Source organism: Wyeomyia smithii, chromosome 2, assembly GCF_029784165.1.
Source record: "Wyeomyia smithii strain HCP4-BCI-WySm-NY-G18 chromosome 2, ASM2978416v1, whole genome shotgun sequence".
NCBI lineage: Eukaryota > Metazoa > Arthropoda > Insecta > Diptera > Culicidae > Wyeomyia > Wyeomyia smithii.
Genome location: NC_073695.1, coordinates 176381595 through 176401157, shown reverse-complemented (window position 1 = coordinate 176401157; position 19563 = coordinate 176381595). Strand labels below are relative to the sequence as shown.

Below are 19563 nucleotides of genomic sequence, written 5' to 3'. Positions count from 1 at the left end.
ACCAAGTTCCAGAAAAAATCGGAGCAATCAACAATTACAATGAAGTTAAAGTTTAAAAAGATTCATTTTTGTTTTTTGCTCGACAAGTTCTTTTCATTTGCCATTTGGATAAAATGACGCAACTAATCATAGTCACCATGGCGCAAGTAACGTGCTACCTGCGTGTTTCGAGGATCTTCTCGAGTCCCACGTAGAGGGTAAGACAAGGAAACAGACTTTCCAGTTCGCTGTTCACGGTTTTTACAAAGTCGATTAACCTTTAGCATTCAGTCGATTCAGATTATGAGCGGATGACTTTGACATCATAGCCATCATCTACGTCCAGTTGAAAGCCAAGATCACATGAATTGGGTGAAACGGAAACAAAATACATGCAAGCAAGAGGCTCCAAGGAGAACAGCAACAGATTTTCAACTCAAGTCTCTATAGACGGTGATGGTCACTGGTGACCGCCGACAATAACATCAGTAAAGTGATCCAAAGACAAATTCAGGCTGGAAATCGTGCCTGCTTTTCACTTCAGAAGACACTTCGATCGAATCGAGTGCGACGACGCACAAAGTCGACGTAGTACAAAATTTTGATAAGACCAGTAGTCCTCTACGGAATCGAGATAACAACGCTTCTCATGGAGGACATGAACGCCCTTGAAGATTTCGAACGAAAGTTGCTTCGTACTATCTATGGCGGAGGCGAATGACGAAAGCACATGAACTATTAGCTGCCCGCGGTGCATGGAGAGAACCCCATTGAACACCTGGCGAAAGTCAACAGAATGCCGGCCAAGAACCCTGTGATATCGCTTGTCTTCAGTGAACCTATCGGCAGCAAAAATAGAGGGGTGCGGTACGCATAATGGCTCAACCAGATCGAAGGAGGCTTGACGATTATGAGACGCCTGAGAAACTGCTGAAACACAGCTCATAAACGAGAAAAATGCCGACAACTTCTTGACATAGCACGAGCCACCACGGCTCTCTTTTGATTGGTAAGGTAAGTAAGCACAGAGATCAAACATCGTCAAGAGGTGCCATTTTGAAATCAAATATGGTGAGTTCTGGTTTCGAAAACCAGCCGAGATAGTCGAATAACATTCTGTATGAGTATTCTGGAGACCAGAATGATACCCACAGACCGAAAATCGACTTTAAATGCAATTTTGAAGTACAAGATGGTTTTTGGAAAACACCAAAAAAGTCGAATATCGTGATGACATCTTGAGGTCATAAATCAATCCAAGATGTCATTTAGTATCCAGGGAACACCACATCATTTCTAAAGAGTTTTTTTATTAGTGTTGAACAAAATTTATTGACATTAACATAATGATACAAGATAGTCTATCGTAATGTCTGGTAATTTATCATTCAAAGAATTATTGAAGTTTGCTTCGAACTAATCACTCTCGAATGCAGTAATGCAAGTAATGTAACACCGCCTTATGTACACGCAGAAATGGATTTAAAAAGCAATAACGCAAAATTCTCCCTTTTGTAACCAATTTGTTACTTAAAAAGTAATAACATTCTTTTTCAGGCAAGTAACAACGCATACTGTCGAATATTTTACACTTGTTACTAATTTATTCTTGATTGAACAAAAAAAAACTAATTTCTTGCATCTCCAGTTCAGTCGATGTGCGTGTATTAGTTTGTTCGTCGTACACATACACAGTGGAGAATAAATATGATAAGAGCTACCAAGTTATATTTTTTTTTCTTCGTCATACAGTATGATTATTTCAAAGACGCGGAAGCCGCGAATTTACTTAAATTCCGAAATGCCGCGAAAGCAATGTAAGAAAAGCAACATTTTATGTCAATCACGAAACATTTCGATTCGAAACCTGCGATATTCATGAAAACCAGTAACATGAGCAAAGCAAGCAAGCATTTTTAAAAATAGTGAGTGAGATTGGTATCATAATTTTGGTAGATATTCGGAACGCGGACGTTTTCCTGAACTTTTTCGGTTGGCAGATGATTCCCGGAAACTCGGTAGATCCGGAAAGAAGCCTGATTCAGTATAACTCAAATAATACGTGCCTACCGAACCAAAATATAACTGAAGACAATTTAATAAATATGTACTTTTAGTATGACATCAAGCGAATTTTCAACTTTTCTGCTGCGAATTACCACTGCCTCTAATCATATCGATTGTTCTTTTGACGGTAAAAAAGTGCTATACATCAAAATCAATAGCTTTTTTATGTGCTCCGTAATGTTTTTGATAGGTAAAGACAAATACCAATTTCTGAAAAGATACTTTTCTTTCTGTCAACTTTCCGGATCTTTTACTTAGCGGAACACTTTTCAATTTAAAATATTTGGCGAAGCATTCACGTTTCTGAATCAGAGGGAAGAACTTTCTCAATTCACTCATTGATTCGAAAATGTAGGTGCTGCGCCAAACATTTTGGTTTAAAAGTGCTAAGCAATTAAGTTAGCAAACAATTAAGGAACCCTTGCTTTAACCTAATGCAAAAAATATATTGACATAAGACAGGCTGTCGCAATTCCACGTTAACTTTGCGGTCGTGTCTTATACCCAAAATCTCCAACTTTTTGTTTAAGTTTTATTGAGTTATTTCCAATTTTCTTAATTTCCCGAAATTCTCCTTCAAATGATTCCGAACTTTCAGCTTTTTCTGCTCTCTAAAATTTCCGAACCTAAGTTTTTTTACTACGGGATTTTTCGTCAAGATGAGCTAGGAAATGCTTCCGGATTAGATGCCGCTGCTACTTATTTGTGTTCTTTTTTTACGATATCATAACCAACAATGCTGTTACTTTTTTAGAATTACTTTCAAGTTCTTGCTTTTTTATGTATTTGAATTGCTGTTATTTGAAGATTGTTATGAATACTAAATCAAAAAAGTTAATCATGGTAGTATTAAGAGTGCTCAAAATTCATCTTCTCCCTAATGTTGATTTTTTCCATAAAGGATATGGCTAACTTGAACAATGGTAACGCCTCAACAGAATGGTGTATACCTGGAACTGTAATGAAATCAGCTTTTTATCATGGTAAGCTCTCAATATGCTTTGCAAATAGTCAGAAACAGGTTTTCAATATTTCTAAGGTTGATATTGCGTGTATTGGCGAGACATGGTTGAATGAACGAATTGACAGCAGTGCTATAATAATAAATGGGTACAATCTTATTAGAAATGATAGAACCATGAAAATTGGTGGAGGAATTATTATTTACATTAAAAAAGGTTTGGACTATCGTGTTGTTGGTAAGTCTGAGAATGATACTAATGGAAAAACTGAATTTTTAATTATTGAGGTATCAATCGATGGAACAAAATTGTTAATAGCTGCTTTTTATAATCCCCCTGGAACTGATGCCTCAATCACTCTAGATATGCTTTTACAGCAATACGGGCCACAATATAATCATATTTTCTTTCTAGGTGACTTTAATACAAACTTGTTAAACTCAAATTTGCCTTCTACAAGACGGTTTGAAGATGTGTTAACCAGTTACCAAATGCATAGTTTGGGAAATGAACCCACATATTTTCATAAATATGGTGCGTCTCAACTTGATCTTATTTTAACAAATAGTATTTCCCACGTTCTACGGTTCAACCAAATTGAAATTCCTGCTTTATCTAATCATGATCTGGTTTTTGCGTCACTGGATTACAATTTAGCTAGCGTAAGTAGTGTCGTCAATTATCGAGATTACAACTGCATTGATGTTAGAGGCCTTAGTGCTGCGCTCACTGCATGCGACTGGCAGTATTTTTTCTCATCAACAGATCATGATGTTCTGACCGAATTTTTTAATTCCGCTATTAAAAATTTGCATGATCAATATGTACCAATGAAATCTTTCAGAACTTCGAGATCGAGCGAGAATCCGTGGTTTATTAGTGATAATGGCAGAGCCATTGTTGAACGAGACTTGGCCTCAAGCCAAAAAAAAAAGGCTTCGGAATAAAGTAACTAATCTGATACATAAAACCAAACAACAATTTTACCATAATCAACTCAACCCTGCGTTACCTGCCAAACTTTTGTGGAAACGATTAAGTAACATGGGAATAGGTAAACCATCCGCCACAACAGTGAACAGTTTCAGTGCCAATGAGATCAACGAATATTTCGCCAGCAACTATCTAGACGGTGACCAGCATGATCCGTTTTTAGGTAATTCGTCTGAAAATTCTTTCGACTTCAATGAGGTTTGTGAAGCTGAAGTTGTTAATGCTCTATATGATATTTCATCCAATGCTACGGGTATCGATGAAATCTGCCCTCGGTTTTTGAAAATAATATTGCCAATGATTGTAACCCAAGTTACTTTTCTCTTTAATACAATCATCGCTACTCGTAAATTTCCGTACATGTGGAAATATTCTAAGATCATACCAATTAAAAAAAAGCACTGCTAATTCCATTGAAAATCTTCGTCCCATTAGTATTCTAAGTGTACTTTCTAAAGCGTTTGAGCGTATTTTGAAAAAACAAATTTGTTCGTATACATACGAGAATAAACTATTGAACGACTATCAATCAGGATATCGACCAAAACATAGTACAATAACAGCAATGCTAAAAATATTTGATGATATGGGGTTTATATCGGATAAGGGTAAGCTTGTGGTTTTGGTGTTGCTGGACTTCTCTAAAGCATTTGACACCATATCACACAGTATTTTATGCAGAAAGTTAACAAACAATTTCAAATTTTCGTGTAATGCTGTTGAAATGATTGGTTCCTATTTGAATGACCGGTATCAAACAGTTTGGAATAATGGCAAATTTTCCAACTATGCTCCAATTAGATCGGGAGTACCTCAAGGGTCAGTTCTAGGTCCAGTTTTGTTCTCCTTATATATCAATGATCTTCCAAACATTCTTAAGCATTGCAAGATTCATCTATACGCGGATGATGTACAGTTATACTATATCTGTGATAATAAAACGTTAACTTAACTGCTTCACAAGTGAACGAGGATTTGGCGCATATATCCAAATGGTCTTTGAATAACAGATTGTCCCTAAACGTTAACAAATCATATGCAATTCTTATAGGTGATAACAGACTTAATTTGAATAAACCGTGTTTGAAGTTGAATGGTTCGTTGTTGCCATTTGTTAGCTCTGTCACTAGTTTGGGATACAGAATTCAAGATAATCTAGAATGGGATGGATTTATCAACGAACAGTGCGGAAAAATCTATGGCAAACTGCGGTCACTCCAGCTTAGTGCGTGTTTCTTGAGCGCTGACACCAAAATTGAATTATTTCAAGCACTTATTCTTCCTCATTTTATGTCGTGCGATTTTTTGTTGATGCAGGCATCTGCTGCTTTACTGAACAAATTGAAAGTTGCTTTGAACGCATGTGTTCGGTTTGTATTTAAGCTTGATAGGTTTTCACATGTTTCACACCTGCAATCAAAGTTGATTGGATGCCCGTTTCAAAACTTTGGGAAGCTTCGATGTTGTTTACTGATGTTTAAGCTAATAAATTACCGCGAGCCACATTATTTGTTCAGCAAATTGAGATCTGTTAGAAGTATTCGTTGTCGCAAATTTGTTATACCACGATATAGGTCAACGAAATACGGTAACTCATTTTTCGTTAGAGGTGTGAAATTTGGAATTCACTACCAAACTTTTTAACATTAGAGAGATCGGAACCAGCTTTTAGGAGAGATTGTTTTGAGCACTTTTCGAGATAATTAAAGTAAGAAAATAGTCAATATGTATTCAAGCGAACACGAAACGCAAAATAACATTAGTTCTACCACCTATTAACATTGTAACATATAAAAAAGGCAAAGCCTTAAGTTGCAAAATAAACCATAATAATAATAAGTTTTTTTAGCTTCTTTCGTTTTCTGAACAGAATGCTTGTATTTCTAAATTTGCTGTGAGTTTTTTTTTAATTTATTTTTTTCTTAAATGTTTTTCTATTTTCTAGAGTAATTCAGTTTTCTCAACTTCTAAATTCTCTATTTTTGTATTTTTTCAGCTTTTGGATTCTTTTGTTTTTTTTTTTAACTTCCTAAATTGTACGTTCGCCTAGTATTGTATAACATTCCACATTTCAACACTCGACATTTCAAATATTTGACTGATTATGACCGAAAAAAAGTTTCAATTTACTGAATAAACACTCTTCCAAACCCAGAAAAAAATTCTCATTACTTTTTACTTATCATCCATTTTTACTGAATGGTAATCGTGCTCATATTTAATGAATCTTCACCCACTGTGTGTGTAGGTTAAAACCATCGGTCGAACCATTCGCTACTCGTGCGGTTGGGCAATGATGTATCTTGTATCCTACGAACATACACATGAAATCATTAATCTATCTAAAGGGGTAGCACCGCACGTGTGCCTCTTCGTAGAATGGTCAATTTCGAAAAATGGAAGAGATTATTTCCTCCTCTGAATGCGTGATATGCTGCAGGGCCAGCACTTGCACCTGCTAACTGATATTGTTCACTGCATAATTTATACACATTTGGCGCTTATAAATCATACAATCTGATTGATGAAATGGTCATTAGATCGAATCTTTTCGGGTTCGATGCTTAGGGTAGACCCGGCTGTCAGAATGGTCATTAGATCAGGTTACACTGTTCGATCCATCTACTGCTATCCACGCTGAAGGTGGTGGAGCGAGTGGGGAATTAATTCTTGAAGAAGTATGATTCTGTGTTAGAATGAAAACCATGTCTGATTGAAATGTTAACAAAAACCGCAACGTGATACGGTCGTAAATTTTTAATGAACGTTGTACATACACGGCAGACAGAGTACGCGCGGTTTGTGTACATGTAATTTTTTCTGTTTTATGCTTGCTTACCTCCCACCATCGCTGCTCTGTTATCCGAATCTCGCATCGACAGACTGGAAGACGCCTGTGATGGGCCGCTGGATTCGGTGCTAGTCTGCAGCTGGACACCGGAGGTCGATGGAATGGGGAGCTGGTTTTGATTTTGTGACAAACGAAGGCGCCGTCTGAGTTTCGGCATATCGAAGGGTAAATCGCCAACGTCTACCGATGTTACACTTCCGGAGGTACAGGGTTCCTGAGAATAGAGAAAAAATAAGATTTTTGAGCGAAACAATAGCGCATTCGGGAAACAACCTGCTGCAAATGGGCGCGTCGTCGTCTTAGCTTTGGCATGTCAAATGGGAGATCGCTGAAATCCTGAGGAAGAATTGGTTTTCCACTGTCGGACTTCTCCAAACCAAGCGAGGCTCGTTGAATGCCAAGGTTCAGGATGTTAGTCCGCGATTTTACGTCTTCTCGTGAGTGCAGAGAAATGCCACTATCAGATCCTTGTATTTCAGGCCCTAAGAAAACAGAAAATTGCAATATAATATGAGTGGAGACCATAAATTTGTATTCACCTACCAGTAATAAGCAAAAGAGTTTTGTTCGGAGCTGACCGTCTTTTGGGAACCGTCAACTTCACAGCCTCATTCTCGTCGTGTTCCTTCTTCGTCAAAGTTGACGTATCATCCGGTGAGTGCTTCTGTGAGTTGTTACGGTTTATATCGGATGTTTCCGACCCTGGTTCCTGGGAAGATTTGTCCGAAATGGGGCTTAGGATGTTTAACTTGTTGTGTACAACTACGGGAGCTCGCAATGGGAAGGCAATAGTCGGTCCGGAATCGGAACTATGCGAGCTCAGAGAGGAGGAATGTCGTGAATCGGAGGACGAGGTACTTCGATTTCCTTCACTGGTGCTAGACTTGAGAGATTCCATGCTCCCACCGCTGCTGGAAGTAGCCATGCTTTCTGTCGAAGAGAAATTTCTGCCCCGCTGCTTGTGATTTCGATGACTACGTTTCAGCTCTAAAACCCGTTCCGGTTCCAAACACATCGTTGATCGGGGTCTTTCATTATTTTTTGGACTATTATAGGAGGAATCATTAATACTACCATCACAACTACCGGAAGGAGGAACTTCACTGTTACGTAATGCCTGGATATCCAATCGGAGATCTTTAAGTCGCGGGTGTTGCGCCGTATTGGAAGAAGGAAGATTTGGAGCACTTTTGATACTGTTAATAAAGAAGCGCTCATGTTTGCCGGGGAATTTCATTGGAAGAGGAGCGGTCGATGGCGGAGAAGGAGTGTACCCACGCAGTGGGAGCTGGGAGGAAGACGTGGAATTTGCGTTGGTAATATTGTCAAGCTGTTTATCGATCTGGAGTTTCTCCAGATCCTGGGCAAGATCGGCATCCTGAGATACTTCAATGTCAGCTGTGGTTTGGATCTGCGTAGAGGATGGCGTTTTTAACGAACTTTTCGAACGTTTCGTTTCCGCACGTTTGCTTCTGTCTCGGTTTTCCTTATTTTGACTGGATACCATATTGCTCGTGCTACTATCGTTACTTTTGTTGAATTGCAGTAATACCGATTGATTGGTCACCCTGTCCACTTCATCTAAGTCGTCGTCCGATCGGGTGATCTTCGAGTCAAATGCCGTTTCGTAGATTTGCCTTGTCCGAACGCTAGTCATATCTTCATTCACTGACGCCGAATTATCGCTCAGAGTGCAATCGGCACAGTCCTGTGCGCCTGGTTGGTGTACGTAGAATATACTCCGGGGTCGAAAGAGCTCATCGTTATCCTCGCCAAATGCGGGTGTCGCACACGCACAAACTGCTGAGGCCGGTCCTAGCATTCGATGGGGTGGCATTGAAGGGTCGAAAGACGGAGGAAGGTTACAGTTTTCTCGCACTAAGGCCAATGCATTGGCATGCCAGTCTCTTCTTTTTCGACATTCAGAGCAATCCGAGTCGTCTGAGGTTGTGGTGGACGGAGAGTCGCACCGGATAATGCGAACTCCTTCCTCGGTTATGGAATAACGCTTCGGTAGACAGACTTCCTTCTCTGCTGCTGGGGTGTCGAGGCTGCTACTTTTTCGGTAACGGGAACCGAGCTCTTTTTGTCGAGTACTAACCGATGATGCTCTACTGCTAGTTCTCTTCGGTTCAGCTTGCTCTTGCTGAACTGGTTGATTGTTTGTCGGATGGGATTGTTCTTGGCTTTTCGATTTTAACAGATCAGAATAATAATAGGGAGACGGATTTCTTTTCGCTGTATCAGGAACAGTGGTCTTGACTGGACTTTGACGCAGTGGTAGAGGCTGGATGAGGTCCTCGGAAATGCTGTCCGGAGAATTGAGCTCGGGTATTTTTCTTGATTCGTCTTCTTCGTCGTCTATTTCGTCTTCCTCGGAGGAGGCAGGTGCAGATGATCCTTCAATAATATCGCAATAATTTCAAAGATAAATCTAACTTATGATTTTTAAGCCTTACCTGAGCTAAAATTTTGATTAATGTATTTAACCTCACAATTGCTGCTGGGTCTTCGCGGTGGCCGTTGCTGTTGAGATCTACCAGTACTTCCACGTTTATAGCTGCGTCTGGTGTCGAAGATTTCCTCGACTGTTTTGATACTTATCTCATTTGCGACTACTTCAACGTCGATGCCAGCTACCGGAGCAAATGTGGATGTGGCTGTTGTGGCGTGCGGTTGTGGCTGTTGATGTTTTAAAGAATGTTGCTGCTGCTGCTGCTGAAAAGTACCTGATCCCACTCCGCTACCAATGCCAGTGCCAATACCGACGGTTTCCGCTCCTGAGCTGTTGGGTGGAACTGCTGACAAGGGTTTTTGTAAATTCAATGGCTCTAGAAATGAAACCTGCAATGCAAAAGAACACGAAGAGGAGAAATTTGAGCTGATTTTTGTAAATTCCTTCATTCCATTAGACTGTGAAAAGCTTTTTTCTCGACGTCGGTTTAAGAGATAAATAGTATTTCCTGTTGCTGAGCAATACCCTTTACCTGCTCGCACACCAACGCTATTGCATTCGGGATGGAAAATCGCAAATGAAAAGGCAATTATGCGTACCTACTGTATGCGCTATACAGAATGAAGATTGAATTCCAGGACAATTAGGATGATGACTCTCGTACCTCTAAGCGTGAATGTCGGATTGTGGATGCAATAATTGCTTGCTTACAACCAGTTGGAGTGTGTTTTCAAGTGTCTTTTGATACCAGTGGTAGGCACGAAGTGCCGTTGTTTGATTTTAAAGCGGGGATGCTAAATCGAGCTTGGTATGTTGGGCACGTTGTGTAATCGTTGTATTTAATTTGCACAACATCGAGAATACATTACCGTCATCGACCGGTGCCAATTGAAATGGAATTGAAATGGACCGGCTCGGGGGGAGAAAGACTATAAATAACACCGCAGTTCCATTGGTATTCAATTAGTAGAAAAAGGGGATGTAGTTACACTTCTTGTCATGGCAACTGTTCACATCGATGTATTGAATATAATGAATGTAATAAATCTTACCTTTTAGGAAGTAATATATTTGTTCTACGGATGCCATAGCGATGATAGCAAAATATGTTCACTTAACAGTTACTGAGCACAATTAGGTAGCTTTCATAATTCATAATAAAATTTTAACATGCAAATCAACAGGAACTTAGAACAGATTTCAAATATGTTGTTCTAGATATTGTTTGCACGTACGTACGTAGTTACTCAATGAGCTTTCTTAAGATAATGCAATTAAGTAACTGTCAATAACTGTAGGCAAATGTAGACATTCTTCTTATAATATCAAATATTCCTGAGCACAAGCCAGAAACTAATATATTAATGCATATTGGACACATTCCAGCGTAACGCGACACCATGGGGAACCGACTTTGGTGTACATTTTAGGCTGGATATTAGAAATAATAAAGAGCATATGATTAAACAGGTCGTAATTAATGCCAACTAAATGAACTTTCTTATGACGGGTTGGTTTAGCAATTTAGATAGTTGTATCATGCACTGCAACCCGATACATTTAGTAACACAACACTATCGCTGAATTCGCTTTTTCAGCCCTCGATGGCATACGTTCAGATATGTGCTCTGCTGTAAGTTGTTGTACCCTGTTTTTTTCTAGACATTTGTTCCGGAGACAAAATCCAACAAAATGACATATTACAACATAAAAAACACTGATTTTTTAGCGAAATGTTTCCAAAAACATTTCGGTGTGTCAATGGTGTCGCGTTACGCGAAACAGTCTCCTGCAAATGGTGTCGCGTTACGAAAATGCGAGCTTTGAAAATGTGGGCATCATGATCAGTTTTTAGTCATACTATTTTGGCAAAGTTGTTGTTTAGGTTAATACCAATAAGTTTATGCTATGACATTTACATTTAGTTCAAAGTTACGCCGATGGGGGCGTTTCAGATTTATTTTATTTTACCACTAATCGTACTGAGAATGGTTTCCTTCATAAAAAAGCTATATCTCATTCAGATTTTGAACCTTTTTGATACAGTTTTACTTGAAGTCAAGGGGAAACAAGTAGTTTATGCAAAGCTATCACTCCGCACCCTCCACTTTTCGACTAGCAAACAAAAATAGCTGCATCTCTATGAAACCCTTTTACTGAAGCCTCGGCGAGCAACAACGTCTCGTTTGGATTTTTCTGCTACAATCTTACTCAAAATTGCACTCAAATTGCAAATTTGTTGAGGTTTCCAAGAAAAATATCCAAATGTACTTGAAATAATAAAAGATATGTGAAAAACACGAATGAATCCGTTTTTTGGGGTTTGTTGTGGCTTGTGTGTTGGAATATTAGGTATTGTCGTAACCATCAGGTATTGAGTGAGTTTGGTAGGAATATTGTTAATTTATAATGTACCAAGAGTTTGATGAGTTTGAATGAATGTTGAAAAGTTTTTTTTATTGCTTCATTAAGGTGGCTGTCAGCCACAGGCTGGTTTGCCGCCGTGTGTTGAAAAGGTATTATTCAGTGAAGTGAAATTGGCCTGGTTGTTTTCGTGTTTCTGACGTTTTAGCATTGAAGACCAACAACTTTCCATCGTTTAATATTTAGGTATATCGTTTGGGTATAACACGATTTCAATTTTTGACTAGGAGTAAAAACATTACCAGAGTATATGTAGTGTACGTGAGGTTTCTGTTTTATTCTCTGTCATGTGGCAATGATTATTGTTGATGTGTTTTTCGTAAATAACATGGTTGGTTAAAGCAGTATTTACACTAAATAGCATAGAAAAACTAAACACTAAACCTAGCAATTGAATCAATTGCTTAAGAAACAGCATAAGTCTTTTTGAGGTTAAAATAGTCAAATACACTGTTTTACACTATCTTTGAAATTATAATATATTTGCGTTCCCATAATTTATTTTAATTTTCAAGCACAAAGATATTTTTACATTTTTAATGTTACAGTCATACCTCGATATAAGGCAACTTTATTTTTATTTTCGTTACGTTATATCGAGTTACGTTATATCGAAGCAAAAAAAATTTTAATTCATGCAAGAATGTTAATGGTTACTCAAATATGCGCGAAAACACATTTTCCATCTCCTATCAGTATTTGAAACCTGTCTTATACCCATTTAGAAATATTTTCAGAAGCAAAAAAAGTTTTTTTTTTCAATTGATATACAGATTACTCAAAGATGCGTGAAAACCTATTTCCCATCACTTATCAGTAATCTTAAACCATTCTTATGCCCATTTAGGACAATTTTAAACAAGCAAATAAATTTTTTTTAATTGATGCAAGACTGTTGATGGTTACTCAAAGATGCGCGAAAACCAATTTCCCATCACCTATCAGTATTTTTTAACCTTTTTTATGCCCATTTAGAGAAAATTTCAACAAGCAAAAAATTTTTTTTTCTAATTGATGCAAGACTGTGAATTGTTACTGAAGGATGCGTGAAAACCTATTTTCCAACATTTATTAGTATTTTTAAACGTTTTTTATGCCCATTTAGGACAATTTTTGCATTGGTTACATTAATTTTAAAACTCACTACAAACATTTTTTTGAAGCAATCTATAGCCCAAAAACAGTTGATGTATCATTTATTTTCAATTTCAATACATTTTAAAAAGTTACGTTATATCGAGGTAAAAGTTACGATATATCGAGTTACGTTATATCGAGGTTGCTTTATATCGAGGTTGCCTTATATCGAGGTATGACTGTATCTGAAAACCATTCTAGTAATTTCTCATGGGTTTCGATTGACTTTGAATCTAATTCCAGTGAAAAGCAAACTCCTCACTTCTAGGTGGATATAATTTGATGCAGATGACTATTATTTATCATGATTCCATGCTGTATTATCAATATACACTGACAAAAGCTCAAAAACTCGTTTCTGGTAACTTTATAAACACACATAAAATTTTCGTAACGCGACACAATAACTTTGACCCTATTGTAACTGTGAGTAGAATGCACCAATTCCACATACCAGCATATGCCAAGAAAGGTCTCATCGAGTACTTAGAAAATCCTGAACACTACTTTTCTACAGTTTGTAACATTTGCACAATACGAAATAACAGGAGAGTTGTGTGCAAAGCCACGACCGCAAGATTGAAGTAGAATACTTTTACAAGAAAGATAACCCGGCTGCTTGCGTGTCAGTCATTTTTTGTAGTCAATAAATGTTGACTAATCAGATCAATCGAATTTTGCGCTTCAACAAGGATTGACCATTTTCAATAATATAGTAAGTTGTAAGTTTTTAAATTTTGAGATGAAATTTTTTCGGATGTGCTCATGATTGAAGGAAAAGATAATTCAGTTCGTTTTGAGAAACGGAGATGAAGTAGAATTTATAACTTTTACAAATTTTAAAATGTGAATTAACTCATTAGAAAATATTTGCTCTTCAATCAAGTTTTTATTTCATCCTGAAAAGGACAATTTGTTTTTCAGTTTAGTATCGGATAAGATGCCGATCACATCTTTGCGTTATCACTGACAGGGTGAATAAAGTATTCCTTGTGATATAATAAACAGCGAAAAGATGATTTAACACTCAAAACTAGACAGCTCACGTGTTGTCAAAAAGAGTCAACTTTTCATTGAATGAATTTACTAGTGCCCACTATCGCACAGAGACTGCATTTCACTAAAGTGCCTCACTGCATCAGCCGCTATCTATGCTGAGATCCGCTGCAACTAGTGCGCTATCCATAGCCATGCCACAGTTGTGGCCGCTATACGCTGCCATTGGTATCCACTGTCCCTGCATCAGCTGGCCCAGCTGCTATTATTGCTGGAATCCGCTGCAACTAGTGCGCTATCCATTGCTACGCCACAGCTGTGGCCGCTTTCCGCCATCGCTGGTATCCACTGTACTGCTAGTGTTGCTGATAAAGGAGGACGACGGCTGTTGTCGCTGTCTAGAACTATAATGCACGACTTCTACTGAAACAGGCTCTTATATAGGTTAAATAGCATGTTTTAATTTGCAAGGTATATGATTCTGTCGACCGTGCTTGGGAAGCAATCATATAACGACCAATCAGAGGTCGAATTTTTCGTTTTGACAAGGCTTGACTATTTTCAATAGTACAATAGTGTGAATTATAAAGTTACAATTATCTAATTAATTAAATTCTTTTGGGAAGAATCTTAGAAGATTTTCCAATCTATTGCTGCAAGAACGAAGGAAATCCATCGAATACTAAACGATTTATTAGCCCTTTGAAATTGGACATATTTTTCACTTTTTTCGGTTTTAGATTTTCGTTTCACATCCCTATGTAGCTGAACTTCCTGAGAGTATTCTACTTCAAAAAAATTACTGTTTTTGTAACGCGACGCCATAATAAAGGACCTGTTTTTCAATGACCTACCAATTCAATCTACACAATAGCAGCAACAACTGCGTTTAGGCCGTGAATGCGTCTGTAAAAACCTTTTACTTTCTGATGTATCACATACCCATAGCTTCAAAATAGTATCATTTAAGCATATTTAAAAAAATAAAACTATGATTTTATTAATTTTTTCATGAGTGTTTTAATTCAATCATTTAATTAAGTTTTGCATGTAAATTCAAATGAAACAAACGTTTTCCGCGAAGTTCAATTTATCCTCTTTCACATTTTTTTCCCTGTAGGGCCGAAACACAACTGCGTCCATTAGTAAGGACTATTGTTTGATTTGGTATTAGTCGATTATCCTATCACAACTAAGGTGTAATGGACACTGGTTGACATAATACCCGATCCCAGTTAGGGTCGACTCGTTTTATGAAGTCTAATACCTTACCAGGATCACAATGCCAAATTTCATGGGGCTCTAGTAGCCCTTTTCCAAATATTGACATCCTTTGATTGAACAAGGCTCCACAGTTGCAGAGTAGGTATATGTTCAGCAGTTTCGGTTTCAAATTGGCAAAAACGACATTCTGTAGATTGAGTTTTTCCAATCTTGTTTAGGTGATACCTACTCGGGGAGTGACCGGTCAACAGACCCGTTAGTACCCAAAGATCTTTTTTATTCAGATTTAGTAAGATCCGAGCTTTCACAGCACTCGGTGTGATAAATCTTCTAGCTTGTCTGGATGTATCCGTGGCGTTCCAGCTTGATTCTACCGTGGACATTTCCCAAGTTCTAAATTCAGTCCTCAGAGCGCATTCTGGGACTCCACAGAATGGTTCCGGACCAATAAAATTTGATGCTGAGCTTTCTCTTGCTAGGCTGTCGACTTTTTCATTTCCTTCAATGCCGCAATGGCCAGGCACCCAGTATAGAGTAACTTCGTTTCTACTGGCCAATTGTCTTAAAGAAATAAGGCATTCCCACACTAGCCTCGATTTACATGTGAAAGCTTTAAGTGCATTTAAAGCTGCTAGGCTATCAGAAAATATGCAGATTTTCGTAAATCTGTAATTTCTATTTAAACAGATATCCACACATTCAATAATAGCATGAATTTCTGCTTGAAATACCGTTGGACTGTGGCCCATTGGTATAGCTCTACTGATTCCAGGGCCAAACACCCCGGCTCCAGTATTTTCATCCATTTTTGATCCATCGATGTAAAACACAACAGAACCTGGACGCAGACTCGGCCCTCCTGACTCCCATTCATAGCGGCTTGATTTAACTACTTTGAAGGGGATGTCATGGTTTGTCTTCGTTGTCATCCAATCTTCTATTGTTTTAGCATCAGAATTCAGTCTGAATTTCTTAAGGATTCGTAAGTGTCCCACAAGGACACCATCTGAGATCTCATTATAACGTTTAAATATAAGAGCTCTTTTTGCAGCCTGCTGCTTTACATATTTGTGCAAAGGTAGCATACAAAGGAGGGCTTCCAAAGCAACTGATGGTGTGCTTTTCATTGCCCCAGTTATTGATATACAGGCAAGCCTCTGCAGTTTACCAAGCTTCGCTTGAGCGGTTACCTCATTAATTTTAGGCCACCATATAAGTGAAGCGTATGTAATCTTCGGACGAACAATTGCCGAAAAAATCCAATGGACTGTTTTTGGTCGTAGTCCCCATGTTTTTCCCACGGCTCTGCTACAAACCCAAAGGGCATTTGTGCCCTTAGAGATAGTCTTGTCTAGATGAGAATTCCAATTCAGTTTTTTGTCTAAAGTTACTCCGAGGTATTTAACTTCTTCTGCGAACTGAATTTGAACACCATCTAGAATAGGCCGTTTTAAATTAAGCTTTATTCTTCTGGTAAAAGGTACTTTAACAGTTTTGGAGGGATTAACATTCAAACCCTCTTCTCTACACCATTTTGAAGTAGATTTGAGCGCAGTTTGTAGCCGATTAGAGATCGTGTCATCGAACATCCCACGAACTATAATGGCTACATCGCCTGCGTATCCAATTACTTCATATCCTTGTTCTGTTAGCCTTTTAAGGAGTTCGTCTACAACTAAGGACCACAATAAGGGTGAAAGTACTCCTCCCTGAGGACATCCCTTATTAGATCTGATATTTAGCTGCGCACCTCCAAGATCAGCAGAAATTTCTCGATCTCTTAGCATCGCCATTGTCCATTCAATAATACAGTTATCCAGGCCCCTTGCTTCCATTGCGGAACGCATTGAGCTATAGGATGCATTATCGAATGCCCCCTCTATATCGAGAAAAGCAACCAGAGCTATTTCTTTGGCTTGAAAGGACTTCTCGATTTTGTTAACTAACGCTTGTAGCGCTGTTATTGTAGATTTACCTGATTGGTAAGCAAATTGGGTTTGCTCAATGGAAACTTCATCAAGTCTGTTGACTTGATAAAGTCGTCCAAAATTTTTTCCATTGTCTTTAATAGAACAGAGGAGAGACTGATGGGCCTAAAGGCTTTGGAAGTCGTTTTGTCTCTTTTCCCCACTTTAGGAATAAAGACAACTCGAACCTTTCTCCAGGCTTTTGGTATGTAACTCATGGTAACACTGGCTCTGAAGAGCTCAGTTAACTGGGGAATAAGAGCTTCTTTTCCCTGTTGGAGTAGTGCTGGGAAGATTTCATCATTTCCAGCAGATTTGTAAGGTTGAAAAGAACTCAATGCCCATTTAACCCTACCAGGCGTGAAGATTTCACAGGCTTTAAGATAGACTTCAGTTGACCATAAAAGTCCTGTCTCTTCTAAGTCCTGTACTTCACCGGATATGGGTGTTGACGATGGAAAATGAGTTCTCATCATTACTTCCAGAGTTTCCTCTTTCACATACACAACAGTTCTGGGTCAAATATGCAGTTTGAAATTTTGATGTCTTGGCGTAGAAGAGCTAGGAATGTGTCATTGGGATGATCACTGAGCATGAGAATTGATGATCCCACTAGACTTGATCATAATTTTTCTCGGCAGGTTTGCTGCAGCATTATTATGCAGAAAACCACTGCCGAACATGATTTCGATGAAGCAGTTTATTCATGCTCCAAATGCCCTCTAATCCTGATCTAATCCAGGCTGCTTCACATTCATTATGGTTGGTTTGTCATGATGATTTCAGCGCTACCGTCGCCATCGCCATAAGTATCACATTTTATTATTACAATTGCTGATGTCCAGTCTTGTGCCAGACTAAAACTATTTTCATCAGTAATGTAATAGCACCAGGGTCATTGTATATAAAATACTGTAAATGACTTTCTTAGTCCAACAGTTAAACCTCCAACACTAACTTTCGCCACCCTTCGTTTTTATGTACGAACATGTTCGAAACAGTTCGTTGTGAGAAAAACTTCGTAATTAGTTTGTTACTATTTTATTATGATGATGATAGCATCATCGATACGTGCATCGTTTAGATTAGGAGTCAACGATTCCATTCTATATGATAATCACGCAATTTACGTGTTAAAAATGAATGCACATCTAGTAGTAAACTGTACATTCAATTCCGCTCCCACACGAGCATCATCGTTATAATCGATTTAAAATTATGCAAATTCTGCTAAATATCAAATTCAATTCCCGCTTCAAACGTAAAAGAAACGATAGAAAAAGCCCAAAGTCCCATAACATCTTCTCCGATATCGGTGTCGAAATATTCATGAGTCTAATCGAATTAACCTATGGGCAGAATTTATTCAATTTCCTAGGCCCGGCACGAAGAGTATCCGGATTTTGTGCTGTTTCATTTAAATTTCAGCAAAACGAAGTGAACTTTTATTGGGACAGACGTTGCAGTTGCTCAGTTTGCGCCATAAATTAGAGGTGTCATAAATTACGGTCCTTCGTGGTTTCCTGTAAGCAAACTGATGCCATCGGAAATGAGAGACACAGTGCTTGTTTTTCGTCAAAACATGGCAGCCTTCGCAGGAGTGGGAAAATTTGCTGCTAGAGGAAATAAAGTGCCGTGTTTGAAGTGCTGCGTGAAGGAGGGAACATTCACGCCCGGGTTATGCCCCCAAGGATCCATCAATTTGCGCTTTTTCGCATGCAAACCCAACCCGACCGGGCAGTGAAAACGAACAGCCAGGAACGTTCTTTCGGGAATCGATTCATAACTTTACGCAGCATGCACACCCTGATTGCATGGTGAACGACTGGGCGATCGCGGTCTCTTTCGCTCTCGTCACTACCGTGGGATGTTGTCAGTTGGTGCGTGTGTAATGCGTGTTACAGTCAGTGAACACAACGTGGTATCCTGGTGTAGCGCTGATAGGCTCGTGCTGATAGTCGATAATGATAGCCCCAGGGATCACCGCTGATGGTAGGCTTCATTTCGATTTATTTACATCTCATCGCGGAAGATTTTTCCCCGCGAAGTGTTGTAGAAGCACCTTTATAGCAAACAGTGATACGCATTCGGAAGTTAACACCCACGAAAATTCAATCGGCTATAACAAAAGCCTTGTCACCAAACCTACTCTCGATTGTTTATAAATGAGCCTCAAGCAGAGAAAACTATTCCAATTATTATGATATTTTGTATTTTTTTGCAGCACTGTTTAGGCTGCTACAAGTTTTGAATAGTTTTTATGTTCACGGTTATCAAAGTTGGCTAAGGAGAGGGCAAAAAACAAATAACACTGTGAAGAAAAAAAAGGAATAGCTTTCATAAAAAATTGTGTGCAAGTTACGACGTTTGTAACTTGTATGCAAAAGTATGTTTGAAAATATCACATTATTATCATTATTAATCATTTGGTTTGCCTTTTGATGACACTTTCACTATCACTGGACTTGTTTGTTGCTAAATTAAATATATACACTGTCAAAAAGTCAA

General features: G+C 38.5%; 1 protein-coding gene across 2 annotated transcripts in view; it reads right to left on the bottom strand.

Moving 5' to 3' along the window:
• LOC129721878 (uncharacterized) overlaps window positions 1–19563 on the bottom strand; it is a 375832-nt gene that overhangs the window by 24653 nt on the left and 331616 nt on the right. For both annotated transcript variants that reach the window (XM_055674963.1, XM_055674964.1), the window contains exons 6-9: window positions 9312–9696; window positions 7396–9252; window positions 7126–7334; window positions 6841–7066 (exon numbers count right to left, since the gene is read on the bottom strand). In XM_055674963.1, the coding sequence (XP_055530938.1) occupies window positions 6841–7066; window positions 7126–7334; window positions 7396–9252; window positions 9312–9696 (2677 nt within the window). The remainder of the gene's footprint in view (window positions 1–6840; window positions 7067–7125; window positions 7335–7395; window positions 9253–9311; window positions 9697–19563) is intronic.